We start from the raw sequence: 21,914 nt of genomic DNA on the forward strand, positions 1-21,914 counted from the left end.
AAATTGTTTTGACTCTAAAAAATACCTAAGATTTTTATAGATTGATGAGAATGTTCTTAATGGCTGGGCCCACCATTTTCCCACCAAAGATTCCCTATCAGATGGTAGCTTTTGTTATCTTATCTCCTTGTAACCCCCCACCCTGGTCCGACCACCCATGTCACCCTCTCTTCCTTCTCTGAACAGGCTCCTCTGACTTCTTCCACCTTCCAGGGGGTTTTCTGCAAAACACAGTAGACGCTCTGTGTTAATATATTAATTTAGTTTCTTTCCCTCTTTCTAAGGCTGCAGTTTTATCCTTTTCTCAGCTCTTCCTGCAGGTTTTCCAAGTAGACAAGTGGTTAAGAACCCGCCTGCCAGTACAGGAGACATGGGTTTCATCCCTGGGTTGGAAAGATCCCTTGGAGGAGGGCATGGCAACCCACTCCAGTGTTCTTGCCTGGAGAATCCCATGGACAGAGGAGCCTGGCAGGCTACAGTCCACAGGGTCTCAAAGAGTCGGAACAGGACTTAGCCGCTATAGAGCAACAACAGCTCTTCCTGCGGCCTTTCAAGACCAGCATTTAAGTAGGCAAATAAAGATTCTCCTTACAAGGAGGTTGAGAGAAGCATTGAGCATAATTATCCCTTAATGTTGCTCATCACTGTGTCTGTGATAAATATTTATGTTATGGTACAAAGGTCCTTATTTTGACCTTTGTCAGTGGTACCACTGACCGTCGGTCTGTGTAGTGTCTTGGCTCTTTCAGATCGCTTTGGCCTTCCTGATGACTGTGCTGCTAAAGAAAACCATCCTCACCAGTTTGGTTGTGTTTCTCCTCACCCTCTTCTGGGGGGGTGTGGGATTCACTGCGTTTTACCAGCAACTTCCTTCGCCTTTGAAGTGGATTTTCAGCATCTGTAGCCCCTTTGCCTTCAGTGCTGGAATTAACCAGGTGAGATCAGAGTTAATCCTAACATTGTCATCATTCCTAAGAACCTGGAAATGACTCTCTTGAAAAAAATGGCAACTTAAATTTCTATTATTAAAACATTATATATTTAAAAATCAATGTTCCCTTCTAATACTGCTTCGATTGCTGTAAAATAAAAAGTTTCCCTAAGAGCTTCATTACGTGGGTTTCTTAGAAAAACTGCTTAATAAAGTGGTAGTTCTTGCTGCTACACTGAATTATTTTCAAGTATTTATTATTATTTTTGTTTGAATCTTAGATTATCCACCTGGATTATACTATGAATGGTGTTATTTTTCCTGACACTTCTGGAAACTCATATATAATGATAGCGACTTTTTCCATATTGACTTTCGATGCCCTTTTATACTTGGTGTTGGCATTATACTTTGACAAAATCCTACCCTGTAAGTAACTGCAGTTTTTTCCTACCTCTACTGGTACTGATCACAGTGAAGATGCTTTTCTTAAAGTTATATATTTTAAGAAATAAGGAATGACAAGCATTTCGCATCACAGACTGAATGATTTCTTTTTCTCTGCTTCATAGCTCTAATGATCTAAAGGAATTGCTACCTAAAAATAATTATTCTTCTGAATGTGATATAGTGATACACATTATAAATATGAAATGATCATTTTAATGCACATTATAATTATATTTTAAATAATGTTACATTTTTCAAAGATCACTGGAAGTGTTTTCAAAGAATGATATTAAGGGTTTATATCAGGACAGGTGAAAATAAATTAGTCTTAAAATGGTTTTGGTTAGCATAGGAACATTGCATGGTGAAAGTGCCTCCTAACCTTTGTCATATATTGCTCATATTTATAGAAATGATCCCCTGGAGGAGGGCAGGGCACCCCACTCCAGTATTCTTGCCTGGAAAATCCCATGGATGGAGGCACCTGGCAGGCTACAGTCCATGGGGTTGCAAAGAGTCAGACACAACTGAGTGACTTCACTTTATTACCCAGTTAGAGTTTCTTTATCTTGAAAACAACTAAAAATTTCACATAAGTCTAGAATTCTTACAGACATACTAGAATCAGCGTGCTTTTTTCCCTTGCATGATCCTATTTATATATTTTATTTTTTATGTTTCTTCCACTTTGACTGGATTTAAATTTGTTCTTTATATTGCTGTGTATTTATTTGTATGTATGTCTGTCTCTTTATCACTTCTGGTTAATATCTGAAGACCGTTAGTAACAAATGTTATTCCATTTTTTAAAATCTAGAGAATGACCATATGTTCATCCTGAACAAATTAATTTCTCCCAGTACTTTTCATTCATGTACCACATAGATTTCAGTATTTTGCTCAATCATACTGTTGAATCACATGATTTCTTAAGTTCACAAACATATTTAAAATTATTTTTATGTGCCATGTTAAGGCTTTTCTCGCTCAATATGTGATTTAATCATTATTCTAAGCAACTTGTAGGAAGCACTTTATTCAAGTCTTTAATTTATATCTCATCAAGGTTTCTATTATATTGTTTACCTTTCATAATAATATGTTGTTTCTTTTTCATTTTCATTGTTTCCTTCACTCTCAAGATTTCTTCTCGATAATAGGGAGTTAGAAAGCAATTTAGTTATGATGCTTAAAAGTCCAAGTTATGATGCTTAAAAGACATTCTGCACTGTTCTAAAGAAGGCTTATGTGCTCATTGTTTTCATGGTACTGAACAAATATTTTATCACCTCTTGATTAATTAGATGGAAATGAGTCCCATTATTCGCCATTATTTTTCCTGAACTCATCATCTTGTTTCCAATACCGGAAGACTGGTAGTCATGTCGCCGAGATAGACGTGGACCCTGAGCCCCTCTCCGATGATTACTGTGAGCCCATGGCTCCAGAATTCCACGGGAGAGAAGCCATCAGGTAGTCACACATATCCTGATACCTGGGTGCGAGGAAATGAGTTTATTTTAAAAGTTTATTAAGTGTGGCTGGCTTATAGTGTCCTATTGATTTCTGCTGCATAGTCAGGCGGTTCAGTTATACATCCTTGTCCACGGTGATTTATCACAGGATCCTGAATCAAGTGCCCCGTTCTGCATAGTAGGACCTTGCTGTTTATCCGTTCTGTTTGTGATAGTTTGCCTCTGCTAACCGCAAACTCCCAGCCCTTCCCACCCCTCATCCTTGGCAGCCACCATCTGCTTCTGTCTGTGAGTCTGTCCCTGTTTGTGGGTTTGTTCACTTGGGTCATGTGTGAGGTTCCCCACGTAAGTGACGCCATGTGGTGTTTGTCTTTCTGCCTTACTGCACGTAGCCTGATCATCGCTAGCTGCATCCCTGCTGCTGCAGATGGCAGGCATTCCATTCTCTCTTAGGGACGAGTAATGTCCAGGTGAACGTACCACAGCTTCACCCACGCATCCGTCGATGCACACTGAGGTGTTTCCATGGCTTGCCTGTTGTAAGCAGTGGTGCTCTGAACACTGGGGTGCATGTATCCTTTTGGATTAGAGTTTTCTCTGGATATATGCCCAGGAATGGGATTACTGGGTCATATGGCGACTCTATTTTTAGTTTATTGAGGAATCTCCATACTGTTGAGGGCTTCCCAGTGGCTCAGATGGTAAAGAGTCTGCCTGCCGTGTGGGAGACCTGGGTTCAGTCCCTGGGTCGGGAAGATCCCCCGGAGAAGGAAATGGCAACCCACTCCAGTATTCTTGCCTGGAGAATCCCATGGACAGAGGAGCCTGGCAGGCTACAGTCCATGGGGTCGCAAAGAGTCAGACACGACTGAACAACTTCACTTTCACTTCCCATACTGTTTTCCATAGTGGCCAAAATAAATGAAATATTAACCAATGGCAGCGGGAGAACCTGAGGCAGAATATTAAAGAGCAGGTTTGTAAACGTCGCTTTCAGCTTCTCTACTATCGTCACCTACAGTGTCTCCTACGATCGAGCGAGTCCCGTCTGCTGAGCCCCGTGCAGTGTGGCCACCTCACCCTCTGTCTAGTCTCCCCCAGCTTCTGTCCGCCCTGACCTCTGTGTTTCTGCTGGTCTTAGGATCTCTGAATCCTTTTCTCTGTACTTTTGACTGGCTTCTACTGTCAAATGGAAGAAGTAAGAAATTTGGAATCAGCGTGTCTGCTCCAAACATTGTGGTTTGTCATCTTGAAATCCAAAAACAACCAACCTCTCCCAAGTGGAAGTTTATGTATTAAAATAAAATGCTGAAGTCCCTCGCCCCTGGGGTCCCGCTATACCCAGAAAGGCAGAAATAAAGTATCCTCTTGGATTCAGCAGCTTTGACGCCTTTTCTTTTAAATCTCCAGACTCTTTGCTCTACCCTGCCACCGCCAGCATCCTGGTTGATAAATGTCCTTCCCTTTATTCTCATTCAGGGTCAGAAAGGAGGGTGAAGCTTCCCTTTGAACTCGAAGATGCATTGTATGTGGTCTTATATGGTCCTGACATGGCTCATTTGTCTGAGCTTGATTCTTGCTTTGCCCTGTATCTGTCTCCTTTGAAATTTTAGTGTGTGTTCAAGCTTGGTGATCACGGATCTAGAAGTGTGTGTATGTGTGTCTGTGTGTGTGTGTGTATTTGATGAAACAATCCCAGGTGACACAGTGCTAAAGAATCCGCCTGCCAATGCAGGCGATAAAAGGGACGCGGGTTTGATCCCTGAGTCGGGACGGTCCTCTGGAGGAGGAAATGGCAACACATCCAGTATTCTCACCTGGAGAGTTACATGGGCAGAGGAGCCTGGCGGGCCATGTCCATGGGGCTGCGAAGATTGGACACGACTGAGCACACACACACATTTATTTGGCTGCCTTGGGTCTTGGTTGTGGCTTGCAGGATCTTTCTGACCTTCTTTGATGCATGTGAGATCTATTGCTGTGGCGCGTGAACCCTTGGATGCGGCTGTGGGATCTAGTTCACTGACCAGGGATCGAACCCAGGCCCTCTGCATTGGGAACCTGGAGTCTTACCCACTGGAACACCAGTGCACGCTCAGTCACTAGGTCGCATCTGACTCTTTGCACTCCCTTGGACTGTGGCCCCCCAGGCTTCTCTCTCACCCTAACTGTAACTTTCTAAAGGGGCTCTTTCATTTTCCCCCTCAGGGGAAGCGTTTAGTCAGGCATAAGTCTTGGTCTTCCTGAGTAGACTGTTACGTCTTCTTTTTTCACATAAAGCTGGCTGCCTCTCTAACTCAAGTCATTCGTGATCTGCACAATTTTTACTTTTCTACTGGGTACCTAAGCACCCATTTTTTTTTCATTTCAGAATCAGAAATGTTAAAAAAGTATATAAAGAAAAGACTGGAAAAGGGGAAGTATTGAAAGGTAAAGAAAAACTTTCATTGTTTCATTGACTTCTTAAAAAATGGAAAAAGTTCAGTGTAAAAAATTACAGATTATAGATAAGCAAAACAGAAAACAATACAAACAACCTACCTCCACTACCTAGAAATTCACCACGATTAAGCACTGGACATAAAAATCCTTCCAGATGTTTCATGGATCTACTTATCTACGAAAATGGAAGCATACACAGAAAAATGCCACTTCATTTTTAAAGATGAATTTGCTATTAGCAATATTTTATTATATTTGCACTATAAGGAAAGAATGTCTAGACTTAACATGGATAAATTTTTATACTAGTCAGGGAATATTCATAGTTTATATGTATTGGCAAGATTAGCATAAGACGAATAACACCTTTGTTGTTGTTGTCGTTTGGTTGCTAAGTTGTGTCTGACTCTTTGTGACCCCACGGACTGTATCCCACCAGGCTCCTCTGTCCATGGAATTTCCCAGGCAAGAAGACTGGAGTGGGTTGCTGTTCCCTTCTCCAGGGCATCTTCCCGACTCAGGGATTGAACCTGGGTCTCCTGCACTGCAGGCAGATTCTTTATTATCTGAGCCACAAGCCAGTATCCTATAATAACCGTAGTTTATAATTTCTAGTGAACTGACGTATTTGAAACCGAGTATTCTCACAAATGTATTTTTCTATGACAAATGTTTAAGCAAGCATCAAAGTTAGTGGTGACATTTCATAGAGGACAGCTTGCTGTTATGGATGATTATTTTTAGGAGGAATATATTTTTGAAGGGACAGAAGCCTTAACAGCTAAAAACGGAAGAGCCGTCAACCCTCCCAAGGTTGCGAGTTCTTGGTCCACTTTGCTTACGTTACATTTATTTTCTAACAAATGCAGATCCCTCAGGTCAGTTTTACTTCTTCCTTTGAGAGTATGTCTTCCCTTTGAGAATTTAATGTACTTGTGTAAACGTGTTGGGTTTTTTCCTAGTTGGTGAAAACTGTTATTATTTATATTCCCTTCTGCATCTTTTAAAAATGTCTCCTTATATTATGCATTTAAGATGGATAAATGGAAAGACCCCCACATGTATTTCTTCCTGACAGTTGAAGTTTATTTTTATCCAATACCATCTAGACATGTGGTTTCTTTTTTAAATTATAGCCAAAGACACGTTAAAGTATTTTTAAATATTTCAATTTTCAGAGCTCAGTATGAACCACTTTTGCCCTCATCAATATGTCTAAATGTTCCAACTTCTGCAAGGATTTGTTCTATTTTTAAAAGTAGCAGAACCTTAAAAAATTTTAAAGCAGCGAACATCCATAGGTGTAAAAATATATGAAACAAGCCCCTGGAGTTGCTCTTCGGGAAGTAAAGACGGTAGCTGTCCCTCTTGTCTTTCTCCCCCGGAGGCAGCGGGTTCCTGCGGCCGCTGGGAACACCTGTGAAAACATGCCCTTGAAGTAGCTTGTCAGCAGTGAAGGCAGGGAGGCCTGGCGTGCTGCAGTTCACGGGGTCGCAAGGAGGCGGACACGGCTTAGCGACTGAACGATAGCCGCAGTCTAATAGCTGAATAGTTAAATGGCATTCCCTTCTGTGGATACCGTGGCTTACTTAACTCACATACTAGTGTATGAAATTCGCTTTGTTTTCAGGTTTTTCACTACCCTAAAAACACTGCAGTGAACATTCTTGCTCAGTCTTTGTAAAACTAATAACTTCCTGAATAAAAATTTCTAGAAACAGAATTATTCAAATGGGTCCATAATTTTAAGATTCTTGGTTCATGTACCAAATCATTTCCTTCCAAGATTATAAAAATTCATACTCCCACAAGCAGTTATGAACAACAAAAATAATAGTAGCAACGAATACTCAAGGTTTATTGAGTACCTAGTGTGTGCTGAGAGCAGCGCTCAGTGACGAGCCTGGACTTTTTCCTTTAACCCGTGAGATCCTCCCTTCTCTTCCACTTTGCATGTGAGAAAACTGAGGCTTCCGTTTATTTTTTCAGATCATATGTATAATTTTCAGGATAACTAGCGTCACTTTTATCCTTGAAAACACTGCTCTTTCCCCTTTAAAAACAGCAAGCATAAGATGTGTTAATGTGCTTCTTTAGTTTTCTCAATAGTGTTTATTAATTAACTCCTCTTTTTGACAGATTTGAAAGCTTGTTTCATTGATTTTAATTTCTTATCTTGACTTTGGTCCATTTTAGATTTTTTTCTGATTCTATTGGTCAGTGTATTCTGGACCAATAATATATTATTTTGTTAATTATATTTTCTCCACTGGTATAACTGTATTACTAATATTTTAATTATTATGGTTCTCAAATATATTTTAATATCTTGCAGCCAAGACTGATCTCTTACTATTCTGTAGATTTTCTTAATCATTTGAGTTTATTTTTCCAATGACCTTTAGAATCTTTTAGTCAAATTGCAAGTGAGGGTTTAATGGATTAGATTACAACAGGAAGAATTTTCTCTTATAATTATTTTTACTAGTATATTTAATAGTTGAGTAAACTGGCCTTATAAAGTTTTGTCTATCATCCAGATAGAAAATAGATGAACTGAAATTTCGGTCCAGTCATTAAATTCAATATTATTAGAAAGCAGGTCACTTATTTTAATTGAAAGAACTTGATCATTTAGATATAATGTTTTACAAGATTCTGAAGAATTTCATCTTGCTCTGTTCAACAACTTTCTGTAATGAAGTTTGGATTTCACATGGTGGTAAAGCAAATAAAGAAAAAATAATATCTCAAAGAATTTTTAGTTAAATGATTTTTCTATTGACATGAAAACACAATACTTTTAACAAAAGAATAGAAAAATGGGGTTAGGGCGAAATACAGATTTTTGGTGAATGTGTTTTAAAAGATAATTAATGCCATGAAAAAGGTTTATGATTAAATATTTGAAAAGGCAGCCTATAAAAAAATAGAGTACAGCTGAACTTTATAAATATATTTACATATTCATATGTGCAAATATGCACATGATGCAAGTGTATTATAATGTGACTTTTGAATTATGGTTGATTTTTATCTTAAGTGACTGTATTTATTTCTCAAATATTCTACAGTAAAGGTGTTATTTTAGCAACCAGGAAAATACTGAATATAATGTATTTTAAACTATTGAAATGCTTCAAATACACAATTAAAATAAATTGTTCTGTTTTTAGAAACGACCCTATCTATTGCCCTCTTATTTATAATGCTGATGTTTTATTCTGAAAATAGGCTTGTTCTTGGACATCTATGAAGGTCAGATCACAGCAATTCTGGGTCACAGTGGGGCTGGCAAATCGGCGTTGCTGAGCACCCTTAGTGGGTTGTCTGTTCCGACAGAAGGTGGGCAAAAGATACTTCCCAAAGGCAAGAAGCCCGATCGCAGAATGAGGCCATGTGTGCCTTACTTGTTTTCAGGTTTAAATTTAACTGCTTAGAGGAAATAATGTTTGTTTATCTAAAGCTGTTTCCCAGAACTACACGATTTTATATATATGTTCTATTTCCCAAGTTTTCATGAAAATCCTGGTCCTCATTGCTATGTGATATTTCAGGGGAGATATTGTGTATATACCAATCTCAACATCTATTTATGCTGAGAGTAGTTAGTGGTTGTTAATAAATTATAAAGTCATCATTTTAGATAATAATTCTGAATATATGCCAATATTTTCCTAAATAAGATCTACAGACATTAATAAAATGTATTATCTCACCAATGTTAAATTATTTTTAACTTCTATTCTTAGGATCAGTTACCATCTATAATAAAAATCCCTCCGAAATGCAAGACTTGGAGGAAATCCGAAAGATAACTGGTGTTTGTCCTCAATTCAATGTTCAGTTTGACACGCTCACTGTGAAGGAAAACCTCAGGCTGTTTGCAAAAATAAAAGGGATTCGGCCAAAGGACGTGGAACAAGAGGTACATGGGTGTGCTCAGATTCTCTGAACAGTGGAACATTTGCCAATTTAAACCAGTGATTCACTGCTCTGCCGTAAATGAAATGCATGCAATGAGGTCCTTTAAAATATATATATATATATATGGGCTTCCCTGGTGGCTCAGCTGGTGAAGAATCCACCTGCATTGTGGGAGACCTGGGTTTGATCCCTGGGTTGGGAAGATCCCCTGGAGAAGGGAATGGCTACCGATTCCATATACTACGCTAATGGATGGTCAAAATGCCATAATATGAATCATGTTGGATTTAAAGCTTTGTATATTTCTTGTCTAGGTACAAAGAGTTTTACTGGAACTGGACATAGAGAACATTCAGGATAATCTTGCTACACTTTTAAGTGAAGGTCAGAAAAAAAAGCTGACCATTGGGATTGCCCTTTTAGGAGATCCTCAAGTAAGTGAAATCATACATGAGGAGGGTTGCAGAGTGAGCATCAGGACAAGGCCCAGCTCGTGTGTGTGTGTGTGTGTGTGTGTGATAAAAACATTTTACTGTACACACAGATGATTCCTCCTCCTCCCCCTCCTTCCTCCTCTTCCTCTCGTCCTTCTTGTAATGTAACTGACCTACAGCACTGTGTGACTTCCAGCTGCACAGCGTAGTGATTTAACATTTCTATGCATTACAAAAGGACCACCACGATAAAGCTAGCTACCGTCTGCCACTGTGCAAAGTAATTGAAGTATTACTGACTCTATTCCCCATGCCACACACTTTGACGGGGCTTATTTACTTTGTAACTGGAGGTTGCTGCCTCTTAATCTCCCTCCCCTATTTCACTCATCCTCCCACCCACCTCCCTTCTGGCAACCACTGTTTCTTCTCTCTACCTGTGAGTTGGTTTCTGTTTTGTTCTGTTCGCTAGTTTGCTTTGATTTTTAGATTCCTCACGTAAATGAGATCATGCAGCATCTGTCTTTCTCTCTCTGACTTCTGCTTAGCATAATACCCTCTAGGTCTATCTCTGTTGTCACAGATGCAAGCGTTCATTCTACGTTTGACTGAGTAATAGTCCACTATATATATATATATATATATATATATATCTCCCACATCTTCTTTATCCATTCATCTATTTATGGACATTTAAGTGGCTTCCATATCTTGGCTACTATAAATAACACTGCAGTGACCATAAGGATGCATGTGTCTTTTTGAATTAGTGTTTTGGGTTTTGTTTTGTTTTTTAATACAGGAGTAAAATTTCTGGATTGTATGGTAGTTCTATTTTTAATTTCAGCTTTTAAGGAAACCCCATACTGTTTTCCATAGTGACTGCACCAATGTACATACATTCCCAGTAACAGTGCACAAGGGTCCTATTTTTCCTACATCCTTACCAGTATTTGTTATTCATTGTCTTTTGGATAATAGCCATTCAGACAGGTGTGAGTGATATCTCCTTGTGGTTTTCATGTGCCCTTTTTTCCCTGATGGTTTGTGATGTTGAGTAGCTCATGTGTCTGTTGGCTATAAATATGTCTTCTTTGAAAAATGTCTGTTCAGATCCCTTGACCATTTTGTAATCAGGTTATTTTTTTTATATAGAATCATGTGAGTCCTTTGTATATTTTGGATGTTAACTCCTTATTGGTCAAATCATTTACAAGTATCTCCTCCCGCTTGGTAGGCAGCCTGTTGGGATTGTTGATAGTTTCCTTCCCTCTGCAAAAACTTTTTATTTTGTTTTTATAGTTATTTCAGTTATCTATTTTATCTTAGAATTTATTCTTATTTACTTTTTAATTTTTTGGCCACATCACATGACCTGTGGGAGCTTGGTTCCCAACCAGGGATCAGACCTGTGCCCCCTGCATTGGAAACGTGAAGACTTAACCACTGGACTGCCAGGGAAGGCCCTGAAAAAGCTTTTGAGCTTGATGTAGTCCCATTCATTTACTTTTGCTTTTGCTTCCCTTGCCTGAGGAGACATAACCAAAAAAATACTGCTAAGACCAATGTCAAAGAATGAAGCTCTTCTTTCACCCCTGAAAGTGGTCGAGTTTTCATTATAGCGTATCCAGAGGAGCATACTATGTGTAACCATGAGTGTTAGTCTGCTGGATACAAGTGGTGGACAGTCATTATTTGGCACGGTTTTTATTGATTCCCATGCTCTACCGTGGAGACAGTTAACAAGGACGAGAGAAACGGTGTATGTATCTTCATCCACTGTAGGTTTTGCTATTAGATGAGCCGACTGCGGGACTGGATCCTTTCTCAAGACAAAGAATATGGAACTTCCTCCGGGAGCGCAAAGCAGACCGTGTGATCCTCTTGAGTACCAACCTGACGGATGAAGCAGACATCCTGGCTGGTAACTGTCACTTTTATCTCAGTTTGACGGTGAAGAATTTGGGAGACATTGATTCCCAGGGCAAGATTCCTGATCTCTTTCCCTCAGTGATTGCACAGGAATCCGGGGGATGACTGCCATCTAGTCCCACCGTAGAACTCCTCACCAGCTCTGCATGTGCTGAACTGTGAGCCCTAATGAAAAACCATGCTGACAGCTTTTCAGATCAGCTCTTGATTAATTTCAGCATCCCAGTCTTCTTTCATGTCTATTTGGTTGAAAAATGTCCACTCATTTTTTACCATCCAGAATAGAAAATATGCTCATGGAGTTTATTTATTTATTTTTTTCAAGAAGTATCAGAAGCCACTGAATGCAGAAGTGGAATGCAGAAGCTCATTTTTTTTAATTAATTTAATTTTTTAACTTTTTATCTTCTATTGGAGTATAGTTGATGAGCAGTTTTGTAATAGTTCCAGTTGCACAGCAGAGAAATTCAGCTAAACAGTTCAGTTCAGTCATTCAGTCGTGTCCAGCTCTTTGCGACTCTGTGGACTGCAGCATGCCAGGCCTCCCTGCCCATCACCAACTCCTGGAGCTTACTCAGACTCATGTTGATTGAGTCGGTGATGCCATTGAATGATCTCATCCTCTGTCATCCCCATCTCCTCCCGCCTTCAATCTTTCCAGCATCAGGGTCTTTTCTAATGAGTCAGCTCTTTGCATCAGGTGGCCAAAGTATTGGAGTTTCAGCTTCAGTATCAGTCCTTCCAATGAATAGTCAGGACTGATTTCCTTTAGGATGGACTGGTTGGATCTCCCTGCAGTCCAAGGGACTCTTAAGAGTCTTCTCCAACACCACAGTTCAAAACATACACATTTATCCATTCTCCCATGCAGAAGCTCATTTTATTTACTTTTAACTTTATTTTATACACAATAACTTTTAAATTTTCTTAAACATTGAAATCATTTTGTGTTGGGGTATAGTCGATTAACAATGTTGCGATAGTTTCAGGTGAATAGCAAAGGGTCTCAGCCATAGGTATCCATGTATCCTTTCTCCCCCAGACCCCACTCCCTTCCAGGCTGGCAGAAGCTCATTTTAAATGCATCCATTTTAGTGCATGTTTCATGTTTTTAAAAGCCCATGAGATGGAGTTAGGCTCCCACAGGACAATTCTTCTTTGGAAATCTGAGTCCTGGCACCCCCCCCGCCATGTTTTCCACACAGTGAAGCGATGATGACCCCATCTTCCCTCTCTCACTCCTTTCTGCTCAGATAGGAAAGTGATCCTGTCCAACGGGAAGCTGAAGTGTGTGGGCTCCTCTGTCTTTTTGAAGCGAAGATGGGGTCTCGGCTATCACCTGAGGTAAAGGACCCAGGGGTGGCCTGGCTCTGTAGACGCATCGTCAGTGATGGCCTGTCTCAAAGGTAGGCCGCTCTGAGAGAGACTGGGATCTCACGCTTCAGCTCGCTCAGCTGGGATGGTCCGTGTCTGCCACGTGCTCCTCTGGATTCTTGTCTCCTGCATCCTCACCAGCACGGAGGACGGGGCAGATTTCACAGGGAGAAGCCCTGGCGGGCTAATAACCGCTTCCCAGACCCCCGTCCAGGCTGAGGTCCTGTGTGGTCTGACCTCATGGACCCCCGTCCAGGCTGAAGCTGTGGTGGTCTGACCTCAGAGACCCCCGTCCAGGCTGAGGCCGTGGTGGTCTGAGCTCACGGACCCCTGTCCAGGCTGAGGCCCTGTGTGGTCTGACCTCCCGGACCCCCGTCCCGTCTAAGGCCGTGGTGGTCTGACAGCCTCGCCCTTTTCCTGCCCTGAATCTCCTCAGCTGACCCATGCACTACTCTGGTAGATGGCCACCCTTTCACAGGACAGGAAGTCAAGTCCTTCCAGAAGCTCCCATCAACAGGGAGTAAGTCTGGAGACAAAGAGTGGAGGACTCTGTCTAACCAGCAAGTGTGTCCAGGCCAAACCAATACTTTTTGGAGAAAACCTTGATGATCAAACAAAACATGGGTGAAGGGCAGATTTCCCTATTAGACACTAATTTTCTAACATCTGCACAGTATGGTAATAATTATTTTCCCTAAGAAATCTCTTCTGCCTAATGATCTTGCCTGCCTCTGTTTCTCTTCATACTTGATATATCATTTTAATTGCATTATTTATTTTTGTGTACTTGCAGTTGTTTTGAGCTGATACATCTTCTCTGTATAGATCCTAAGATTTTCCAAACTGATGACATGGTTATTATTGTTATTATTTCCTCATTTGTTTGCTCCCTAAAGCCAAGTAAAGTAATGCACAAGAGCTAGAAATCCAATAAGAGCTGTTTTTGTGGCAGCGACAGATAAAACACAAATGAACTGTCTTTCCCTTTACATGTTAGTTTGTGCAGAAGTGAAGTGTGTGACCCAGAGAAAATAACATCCCTCATCAATCACCACATCCCTGATGCTAAATTGAAAATGAAAAGCAAAGAAAAGCTTGTGTATACATTGCCTGCGGAAAGGACACATGAATTTCCAGGTAATTTAATATAAGTATGAGGGGGTGAGCTTGGGAACAAGTGTTCACACCGTTGATACAGCTTTAATATGTGGTGGGTTTGGATTTCGTTTGGGGTCGGGTTTCTTAAGGAGCTGAAGCTGACATGAGAACTTCCAAGTGGAGCTGTCCAACGGCTAAGTGTATAGTTGGTTATGGGATACAGGGATTCAGAGAGCAGAGTGAGAGCTGAATCTGGGAATCACTGATTCAGTGATTCGGGTTGAATCAATTGAACCTGGGTATTAGATGGATTTAATGCAAGGGATTGGATTAATGAGAAGGTGCCATAGGACTGAACCCTCTGGAGAGAGTGGAGGACGGGTCAGAGGGCGGTGGAAATCAGGAGCCCCCGGGGCAGTTGAACGAGAAACAAGAGAGTCTGTTCTTATTAACTCAAGGGAGAAAATGTTTCTAGAAGGAGGGTGTAGTCAACGGCTTTGACTGTCACTAAATTTTAAAAAGAGAGAGACCAAGTTAAAAGAATAAAAACAAACAACTCCCCCCCCCCCCCAAGAAAATGTATTCATTGAATTAAGAAGAAAATTGGAATCACTGATGCTTGAAAACAGTAGCTTCTGGGCGGGCGGCGGCAGGGATATAAGGGTAGCATTTGGGTTTGAGTAGGTTATGTGTGAATAGGATGTGACTAATGAAAGACAGCAAAAGAGACAAATCTTTGGAGTAGTATATGCATTTGTGTGGGAGGAGGAGAGTTCTCCTGTGTTTTGCTGTTGCTAGTCGCATGCACGCACACATCTTTATTCAATGGGTGACCTTACAGCATTTTGGCGTGTGATTTGGGGTGACCCGGTACTTGCAGAAGTTAATGATGCAGGAGAGAAAAGGAGGAGGTAGTTCTGGGAGGTCCTTGAGAGTCTCAAAGGGGAAGGAGTTCAGGACCCAAATCAAAGAGGGGATCTTGGGTGAGAGGAGCTGCAGACCACCCAGAAGGAGAGTCAGGAATGGAGGTAGAAGCACACGGTGATGTGTGGGGTGACGGTGATTTGTGGTTGTGGGGTGACAGTGATTTGTGGGGCGATGGTGATTTGTGGGGCGATGGTGATTTGTGGGGCGATGGTGATGTGTGGGGTGACGGTGATTTGTGGTTGTGGGGTGACAGTGATTTGTGGGGCGACGGTGATTTGTGGGGCAACGGTGATTTGTGGGGCGACGGTGATGTGTGGGGTGACGGTGATGTGTGGGATGATGGTGATTTGTGGGGTGATGGTGATATGTGGGGCGATGGTGATTTGTGGGGCGACAGTGATTTGTGGGGCGATGGTAGAAGGTGGTGCTCTCTCTGCTCATCTTTCCTCAAAGAAGTTTGCAGGCGCATCGTGAGCTGTAGGCAGACGATGAATGCAGAGGGTTTGTGCACTGGGGGGAGGCCTCCCTCTTCAGGTCACAGAGGGAGTGCACCTGGGTGAAATTTTGCCTCCAAAGACGTGACCTATACAACATTTGGCATCATCGTTCAGATAGGTGTCCATTCACTAGGCTTAGTTGTCAATGTGGTATTTCAGATGTCTCTGTCCCCTCCTGTTGCCGTAGACCTTTTCAGTGACCTTGATGAGGGTTGCGGCCCGGGTGTGATGAGTTATGAGGTTTCCACGTCGACTCTGAATGAAGTCTTCATGAAACTGGAAGGGAACTCGACGGCTGAGCAAGGTACATCCGTTCGTATATGTCACGGAAGACCAATTTCCAAACGGTCATGTGTCAGCTTAGAGTCTAGAGTGTCTTTTGTGTGGCTCTCAGCAAGGAATGAGACACATTCCAGATCTGATAGTGCTGTTTGGGAAGGGCAGTCAGCCTTTTCCTCACCTTGTCACTAGGACTAAACCCAAGTCCCTTCTTGGCGCATCTCAGACTTCCCTTCAGAAGCGATTCACTTCCTCTTTTAGCTGCTGTCTCCTCTCCCAGAGAATCCCTGCTTGCTGGATGCTCTGACGGTGTCAGAGACTCTCCATCAGGGTCATGAAGTCTGAGCAGATGTTTCTTGTCAAGACTGCCTTTACCTTGCTCGTATGCAGACTGAGCCCTTAATGGGGAAAAGGATTCAATAATCTCCTAAGGTGTGTTTTGGTGGTGGTGGTTTAGTCACTAAGTCATGTCCGACTGTTTGTGACCCCATGGACTTTATGTAGCCCTCCAGGCTCCTCTGTCCGTGGGGTTTCCCAGGCAAGAACACTGGAATGGGTTGTCATTTCCTTCTCCAGGGGATCTTCCCAACCCAGGGGTTGAACCCTGTGTTCAATCAATGGAGCTCTCACATTGACAGACAGATTCCTTACCACTGAGCCACCAGGGAAGCCCAGCATGTGTTTTAATGGATGATGTATTTAAAAGCTGTCATTTTGCAACCTTTATGGCAGACACTTTGATCGACGTGTGGCTATATTGCAATTACCTTCCTATAATAACCTTTATGGGCTTTCCAGGTGGCTCAGTGGTAAAGAATCCTCCTGCAATGCAGGATGTGTGGGTTCAGTCCTGGTTGGGAAGATCCCCTGGAGAAGAGACTGGCAACCCGCTCCAGTATTCTTGCCTGGAGAATCCCATGGACAGAGGAGCCTGGCGGGCTACAGTCCACGGGGTTTTGCAAAGAGTCAGACATGTCTGAGCGACTAACAAACAACAAAATAACCTTTGTAACAAACACCATGGGCACACTTTTACACCTGAGAAAATCAGGCTGAACAGCAGTTAAATGATTTGTCCTAAATCATGCTGCTTGTACAGCATGTATCTGGGGATCAGGTACATATCTGGTGGTTTCAGATCTGACGATGTTTCCACATAGGATTTTAAGTAGACATTTAGGCATCCATGAGTGGGTGTTCCTGTGGAAGAAATTTCTTGAAATCCCTCAGAATATTGTCACATATGGGCCCTTCTCTGTCTTTTCAAAGACAGGGCGTACTGTGATCATCTTTCCTGAGTTCCACGTTTGGTATGAATTCACCTTATTTTCCCTACTGAGTTTATTGAATGCGGGCATCACGCACATAATTTGTTTCCGACCTTCTTTGCTTTGTAACCAGGAACATTCTAAAACAATGTCTAATATTGTTACAAAGAGAAAGCTGTGATGCCCATGATGCTGTTAGTAATGTGTGTGTAATCTGTGTGTGTGCGTGTGTGTAGATTTTGAACAAGCAGAGATGAGCAGGGACACGGGACAGCTACATGAAATGGATCCACCTTGCCCTTCTCCCCCTGAGATGCAGAAGGCTCTGAGTGTCGCGGGCCTCTGGAGGCTGCAGTTCTGGGCGATGGCACGGCTCCGCTTCTTACAGTTAAGACGAGGAAAGAAAGGGCTTCTGACCCTGTGAGTATCAGGGCATGCTGCTTCTTAGACAGTGAGTGTCCTGAGCGGGTTAAACTGGAGTGAATCTGAAACTAGAATATGGTGATATACTACTCAGCCATAAAAAACTAAATAATGCCATTTACAGCAACAGATGAACCTAGGGATTGTTGAAGTGGGGGAAGAAAGTGAAAGACAAATATACCATATTGTGTACATGTGGAACCTTCTAAAAAGGTACAAATGAACTTACTTACAAAGCAGAAGCAGAGTCACAGAAGTAGGAAACAGGCTTACAGTTGGCAAAGCAGGAAGGCTGGGGGTGGCGGGTAAACGGGAGCTTGGGAGGGACACGCACACTGCTACATAGAAAGTAGGAAGTAGTGAGGACTCCTGTGAGGCACAGGGCCCCACTCTGTAATGGCCTGTGTTGGAAAAGGACTTTTAAAAGAACAAACATTGTTATTGTGGATCTAAAAAAGACAAAAACGGACAAGCAAACAAAAAACCTGGAACACAGTCCCCCCCACCCCTCAGCAGCATTCCTGCCAGAAGAGGAGTAAATGTAGCGTTTGATTGTACCAACAGTGGGAACGCCGGATGTTAGGGCTTGAGCAGCCTTCTCCACACGTCTGTTTAAGTTTCATAGTTTAGCCTGTGTTTATATCGCAGTGCCAGGCTTCCCTGGGGGGTTCAGCAGTTAAGAACCCGCCTGCCAATGCAACAGACACGGGTTCAGTCCCTGGGTTAGGAAGATCCCCTGGAGGAAGGCATGGCAACCCACTCCAGTACTCTTGCCTAGAGAATCCCATGGACAGAGGAGTCTGGTGGGCTACAGTCCATGGGGTCGCAGAGAGTCAGATACGACTTAGGACTGAGCATGCGCCCACGCATGGCATGTGAAGGTGTGACTTTCAAAATGTTAGCGCCAATTATAGATGGCACTCAACAAATACTTGTGAAACATCTGGCTGAATAAATAACACTGTTCTGTCACAGTGGCATTCATGTGGTAATATTTCTTTATTGATAGACTGTTCGTGTTTGGAATTGCTATGTTCCCTTTGATTGTGGAAAGCATACTCTACGCGGTGGTGAATGAAACCTCTGACTGGGAGTTTACGCCTGAGTTGTATTTCCTCTCTCCGGGACGGCTTCCCCAGGACCCCCGTACCAGCCTACTGATCATCAACAACACAGGTAAACAGAGAAACAAAATTTAAATCCAGAAAAAAGTGATTTTTATTGTTAGATAGCACAGATAGGGGGAAGCAAATTACGAGAGAGTAAAATGTGTATTTTAAACCTCACTTATGGAAAAAAACCTGCGAGGGGCGATGCATGTCTGTGTGACTTTGGAGCTGCTGGGACAGCCGGAAGGAGCCTGAGTCCCCGTGTAACCCATCTGACCCGTCAGCTGTCCACCTGACGATCCTCAGCTCTTCTGTGAGATGGAGACGGACTTCTGCACTCACAGAACCACTCTGTTCTCAGTCTCTGCATCACAGCAGCCTAACCTACACCATAAACGTTATACACGCCGCTTGATAATGTGAAGACGACATCTTTATACCCTATGCCCCTCCAACAAAATCTAGGAAGATTCTTTATGACCGATTAGAACCCATGATCTTGTTACCCTAAATGATGGGCGATTGGTTTTGCCTAACTGCTTATTTCAGGCTTCTTCGGTGGCTCAGTGGTAAAGCATAAGATTTGATAACAGAAGATAGTGGAAAGGCTTCTCTTTTATGGGCCAGTATTATTATTATTTTGATGCCCACAGAGACATGCCTTTACAATGGTATTCTATAAATCTTGATTTTAAATTGTGTGTCTGGTTTATTTTTAAAAATTGTCGCACATGTTCTTACTTTCTATGGCCTTCTTTTCTGGATTTCATGCTAGAATCAGATATTGAAGATTTTATACAGTCACTGAAGCATCAAAATATACTTTTGGAGGTAGATGACTTTGAAAATAGAAATGGCACTGAAGATCCCTCTTACAATGGGGCCATCATCGTTTCTGGTAAACGAAAGGTATGCTTGCCACTTGCCTCTTGTGTTTGCTTTTATGAAAAAAATTAAAATGCTACATTTTAACTGATTTAAACACTGTGAAAAGTCAACCAAGTATATAGTGACGACTCAAAAACACGTGGGGTTATCACTGAATTAACCGTGACATTTAAATAAATTGTAAAACATTTTTATCTTAAATTTTGAATTAGAAGATTTTTTTACGTTTGAAGGTACCTAGATGTCATAGCATTATTCAGACTCAATAAAATATTAGACCTTCTGAGTACCAACCCCTATAATTATGCATTTAAGAAACCCCATTTAATGATGAACTGCCCAAGTGATATTTTTATATATTGAGAAAATACATTAAATATTATAATAATCACATGAAATCTATGGGAGGAAAGTGCTCTCAGTTTATTGTTTAATATGTTTCAATTTGGATAATAGAGTGCAAGTAATAGAGATCCTTTCACAGGAATAAGACTGTTGAAAATACATCCCAATCTTAAGTAAAGCGCTGAGTTTACATCCCAGTGGAAAGCTGGGGCCAGATTCAGTGAAGCTACCTGTTTCTTTCTTGCTACAAGGGGAATAAAAACAGAGCAAAAGGCACTGAGTTTGTATCCCCAAATCTGCCTACAGTAGGCGCTTGGTAAGATGTGTAATCCCGGTGCCAGCTCGTGGAAACTCTGTTGCTTGTCGGTTGCTTTCTGCTCCTGATCTCAGGTACTTACTGTGTGAACGGTTGGTGATATTGAATGATGTGTGAACAGTTTCAGAATTTTGTGTCTCTTTGGCTGTGCTGGGTCTTCGCGGCTGTGCGCGGGTTTTTCTCTAGGTGCAGTGAGGGGGGCTCCTCTCCAGAGTCGGTTCTCTTGCTGGGACCCCGTGAGCTCAGTAGCTGCGGCTGCCGGGCTGCGCAGCGCAGGCACAATAGTAGCGGGCTCAGCTGTTCCATGGAATGTGGGATCTTCCCGGACCAGAGATGGAACCTGTCTCCTGCACGGGCAGCCAGATTCTAAAGAATCCACTGAGCCCCCAGAGAAGCCTGCATGAGCATCTTTACAAACATGAAGAACATAAAGGCGGTCTCAGGAAGTGTGAAAACGCTTCATTGGCAGTGTAACCCCGCGCTTACCTCCTACGCAGAAGGTCAGGGTTCCTTTGCTTGCTCTCTGTAAGCTTACTGTCCCCTTGTCAGGGCCTCTGAAATCCTGGTCAATAAAACTTCCTCGTAAGCAAAACAAGGACGAATGATTTCAAATCAGTAATGCTGATAAAAATGCATACGGCCAGCTGTGCTCTCCGCTCCACCAGAACCTGATGTGCATGATCTCATTTAGGCCGTACCCCAGCCCACTCACTGTCCCCCCCAGCAAAAGAGGAAGGCGACGCTCAGAAAGGCCAGTTCGCTCAGAGACGGTCACACCGCTAGATGCGCCGCTGCTAAGCTCTTAGGTGCAAAGCCTGTTTCTCCTTCTTCAGTGGCGCAGAGTCAGCCTCACGTTGTTTGTCTTTGTTTGATCGGCAGGACTATCAGTTCTCGGTCGTGTGCAACACCAAGAGACTGCACTGTTTTCCTGTCCTGGTGAGCGTCGTCAGCAGCGGGCTGCTCCGGATGTTCGGTCAGACACAGCATATTCGCACCGAGAGAAGCGCATACCCTTTGGTAAGCGCTGGGTTTGCTTGCTTACCTTCTTCAGCTATTGAGTGAGTGCTCTGGGTCCTCTGGATCGTCAGTCATAAGAACCATTTCGTCTTAATTTTTCAATCAGGCTATACTATAGCAATGTATGATTTTTTCCTAAGTTACTACTAAAGAATTTGCATGAGGGGATATTTTTAAGTATTCTGTCATAGTCTCCTAGGGAATCTTCTGAAAAAATACAAGCTTGACTGCAGAAGTGTCTTGGAGACAGAGTGAGTGAGAGTGTGTGTGTGTGTGTGTGTGTACAACGGGTTGGAAGTCAGGAGCCCTGGTAACCCAGCTTTAGAGTCTTGTAAAGCTGGTGTCACTCAGTGGTGGACCCTTCATTGACTCCGCGGGTAGCGGATTGACTGCAATGAAGGAGAATCTGCCGGCTCTTGGGCCATCTTCCTTCGGATCCATCCCTTCACTCACCCATCATTGCTCTGCATCGTGAGGGTGTCTGATACCCAGAGCCACGTTCTCAGGGGTCTTTGTCAGCCAGCTCTAGCCTGGATTTAGACAGCAGGAAGCAGGGATCGGAGCCAAGAGGGCAGAAAGGTCGCACACCGTGGGCTCCGATCACATCCCCTCCCCTTTGCCTTCTAACCCGGAAGGGACAACGGCTTCCTCCACTCTTCCCACCCACGTAACCCTTGTGTGATTGACTTCCCTCTGTTTTACGTACTGAGGGTGGTGAAGACTTTCTGGTTAGACCCCAACTGGTGCCCTACAGGGATCTCCCAAAGCGGATCCTGACTGTC

General features: G+C 42.6%; 1 protein-coding gene across 5 annotated transcripts in view; it reads left to right on the forward strand.

Moving 5' to 3' along the window:
* Positions 1–21,914, forward strand: part of ABCA6 (ATP binding cassette subfamily A member 6) — a 61,381-nt gene that overhangs the window by 17,042 nt on the left and 22,425 nt on the right. For all 5 annotated transcript variants that reach the window (XR_009693119.1, XM_061144997.1, XM_061144999.1 and 2 more), the window contains exons 9-23: positions 750–935; positions 1,213–1,360; positions 2,686–2,854; positions 5,228–5,286; positions 8,533–8,643; positions 9,051–9,226; positions 9,540–9,659; positions 11,445–11,583; positions 12,845–12,935; positions 13,963–14,102; positions 15,675–15,791; positions 17,271–17,454; positions 18,467–18,633; positions 19,342–19,475; positions 20,995–21,132. Coding sequence is in view for 4 of the 5 variants with exons in the window: in XM_061144997.1 (XP_061000980.1) it covers positions 750–935; positions 1,213–1,360; positions 2,686–2,854; positions 5,228–5,286; positions 8,533–8,643; positions 9,051–9,226; positions 9,540–9,659; positions 11,445–11,583; positions 12,845–12,935; positions 13,963–14,102; positions 15,675–15,791; positions 17,271–17,454; positions 18,467–18,633; positions 19,342–19,475; positions 20,995–21,132 (2,079 nt within the window). In the remaining variant the exon portion in view is untranslated. The remainder of the gene's footprint in view (positions 1–749; positions 936–1,212; positions 1,361–2,685; positions 2,855–5,227; positions 5,287–8,532; positions 8,644–9,050; positions 9,227–9,539; positions 9,660–11,444; positions 11,584–12,844; positions 12,936–13,962; positions 14,103–15,674; positions 15,792–17,270; positions 17,455–18,466; positions 18,634–19,341; positions 19,476–20,994; positions 21,133–21,914) is intronic.

Source organism: Dama dama, chromosome 5, assembly GCF_033118175.1.
Source record: "Dama dama isolate Ldn47 chromosome 5, ASM3311817v1, whole genome shotgun sequence".
NCBI lineage: Eukaryota > Metazoa > Chordata > Mammalia > Artiodactyla > Cervidae > Dama > Dama dama.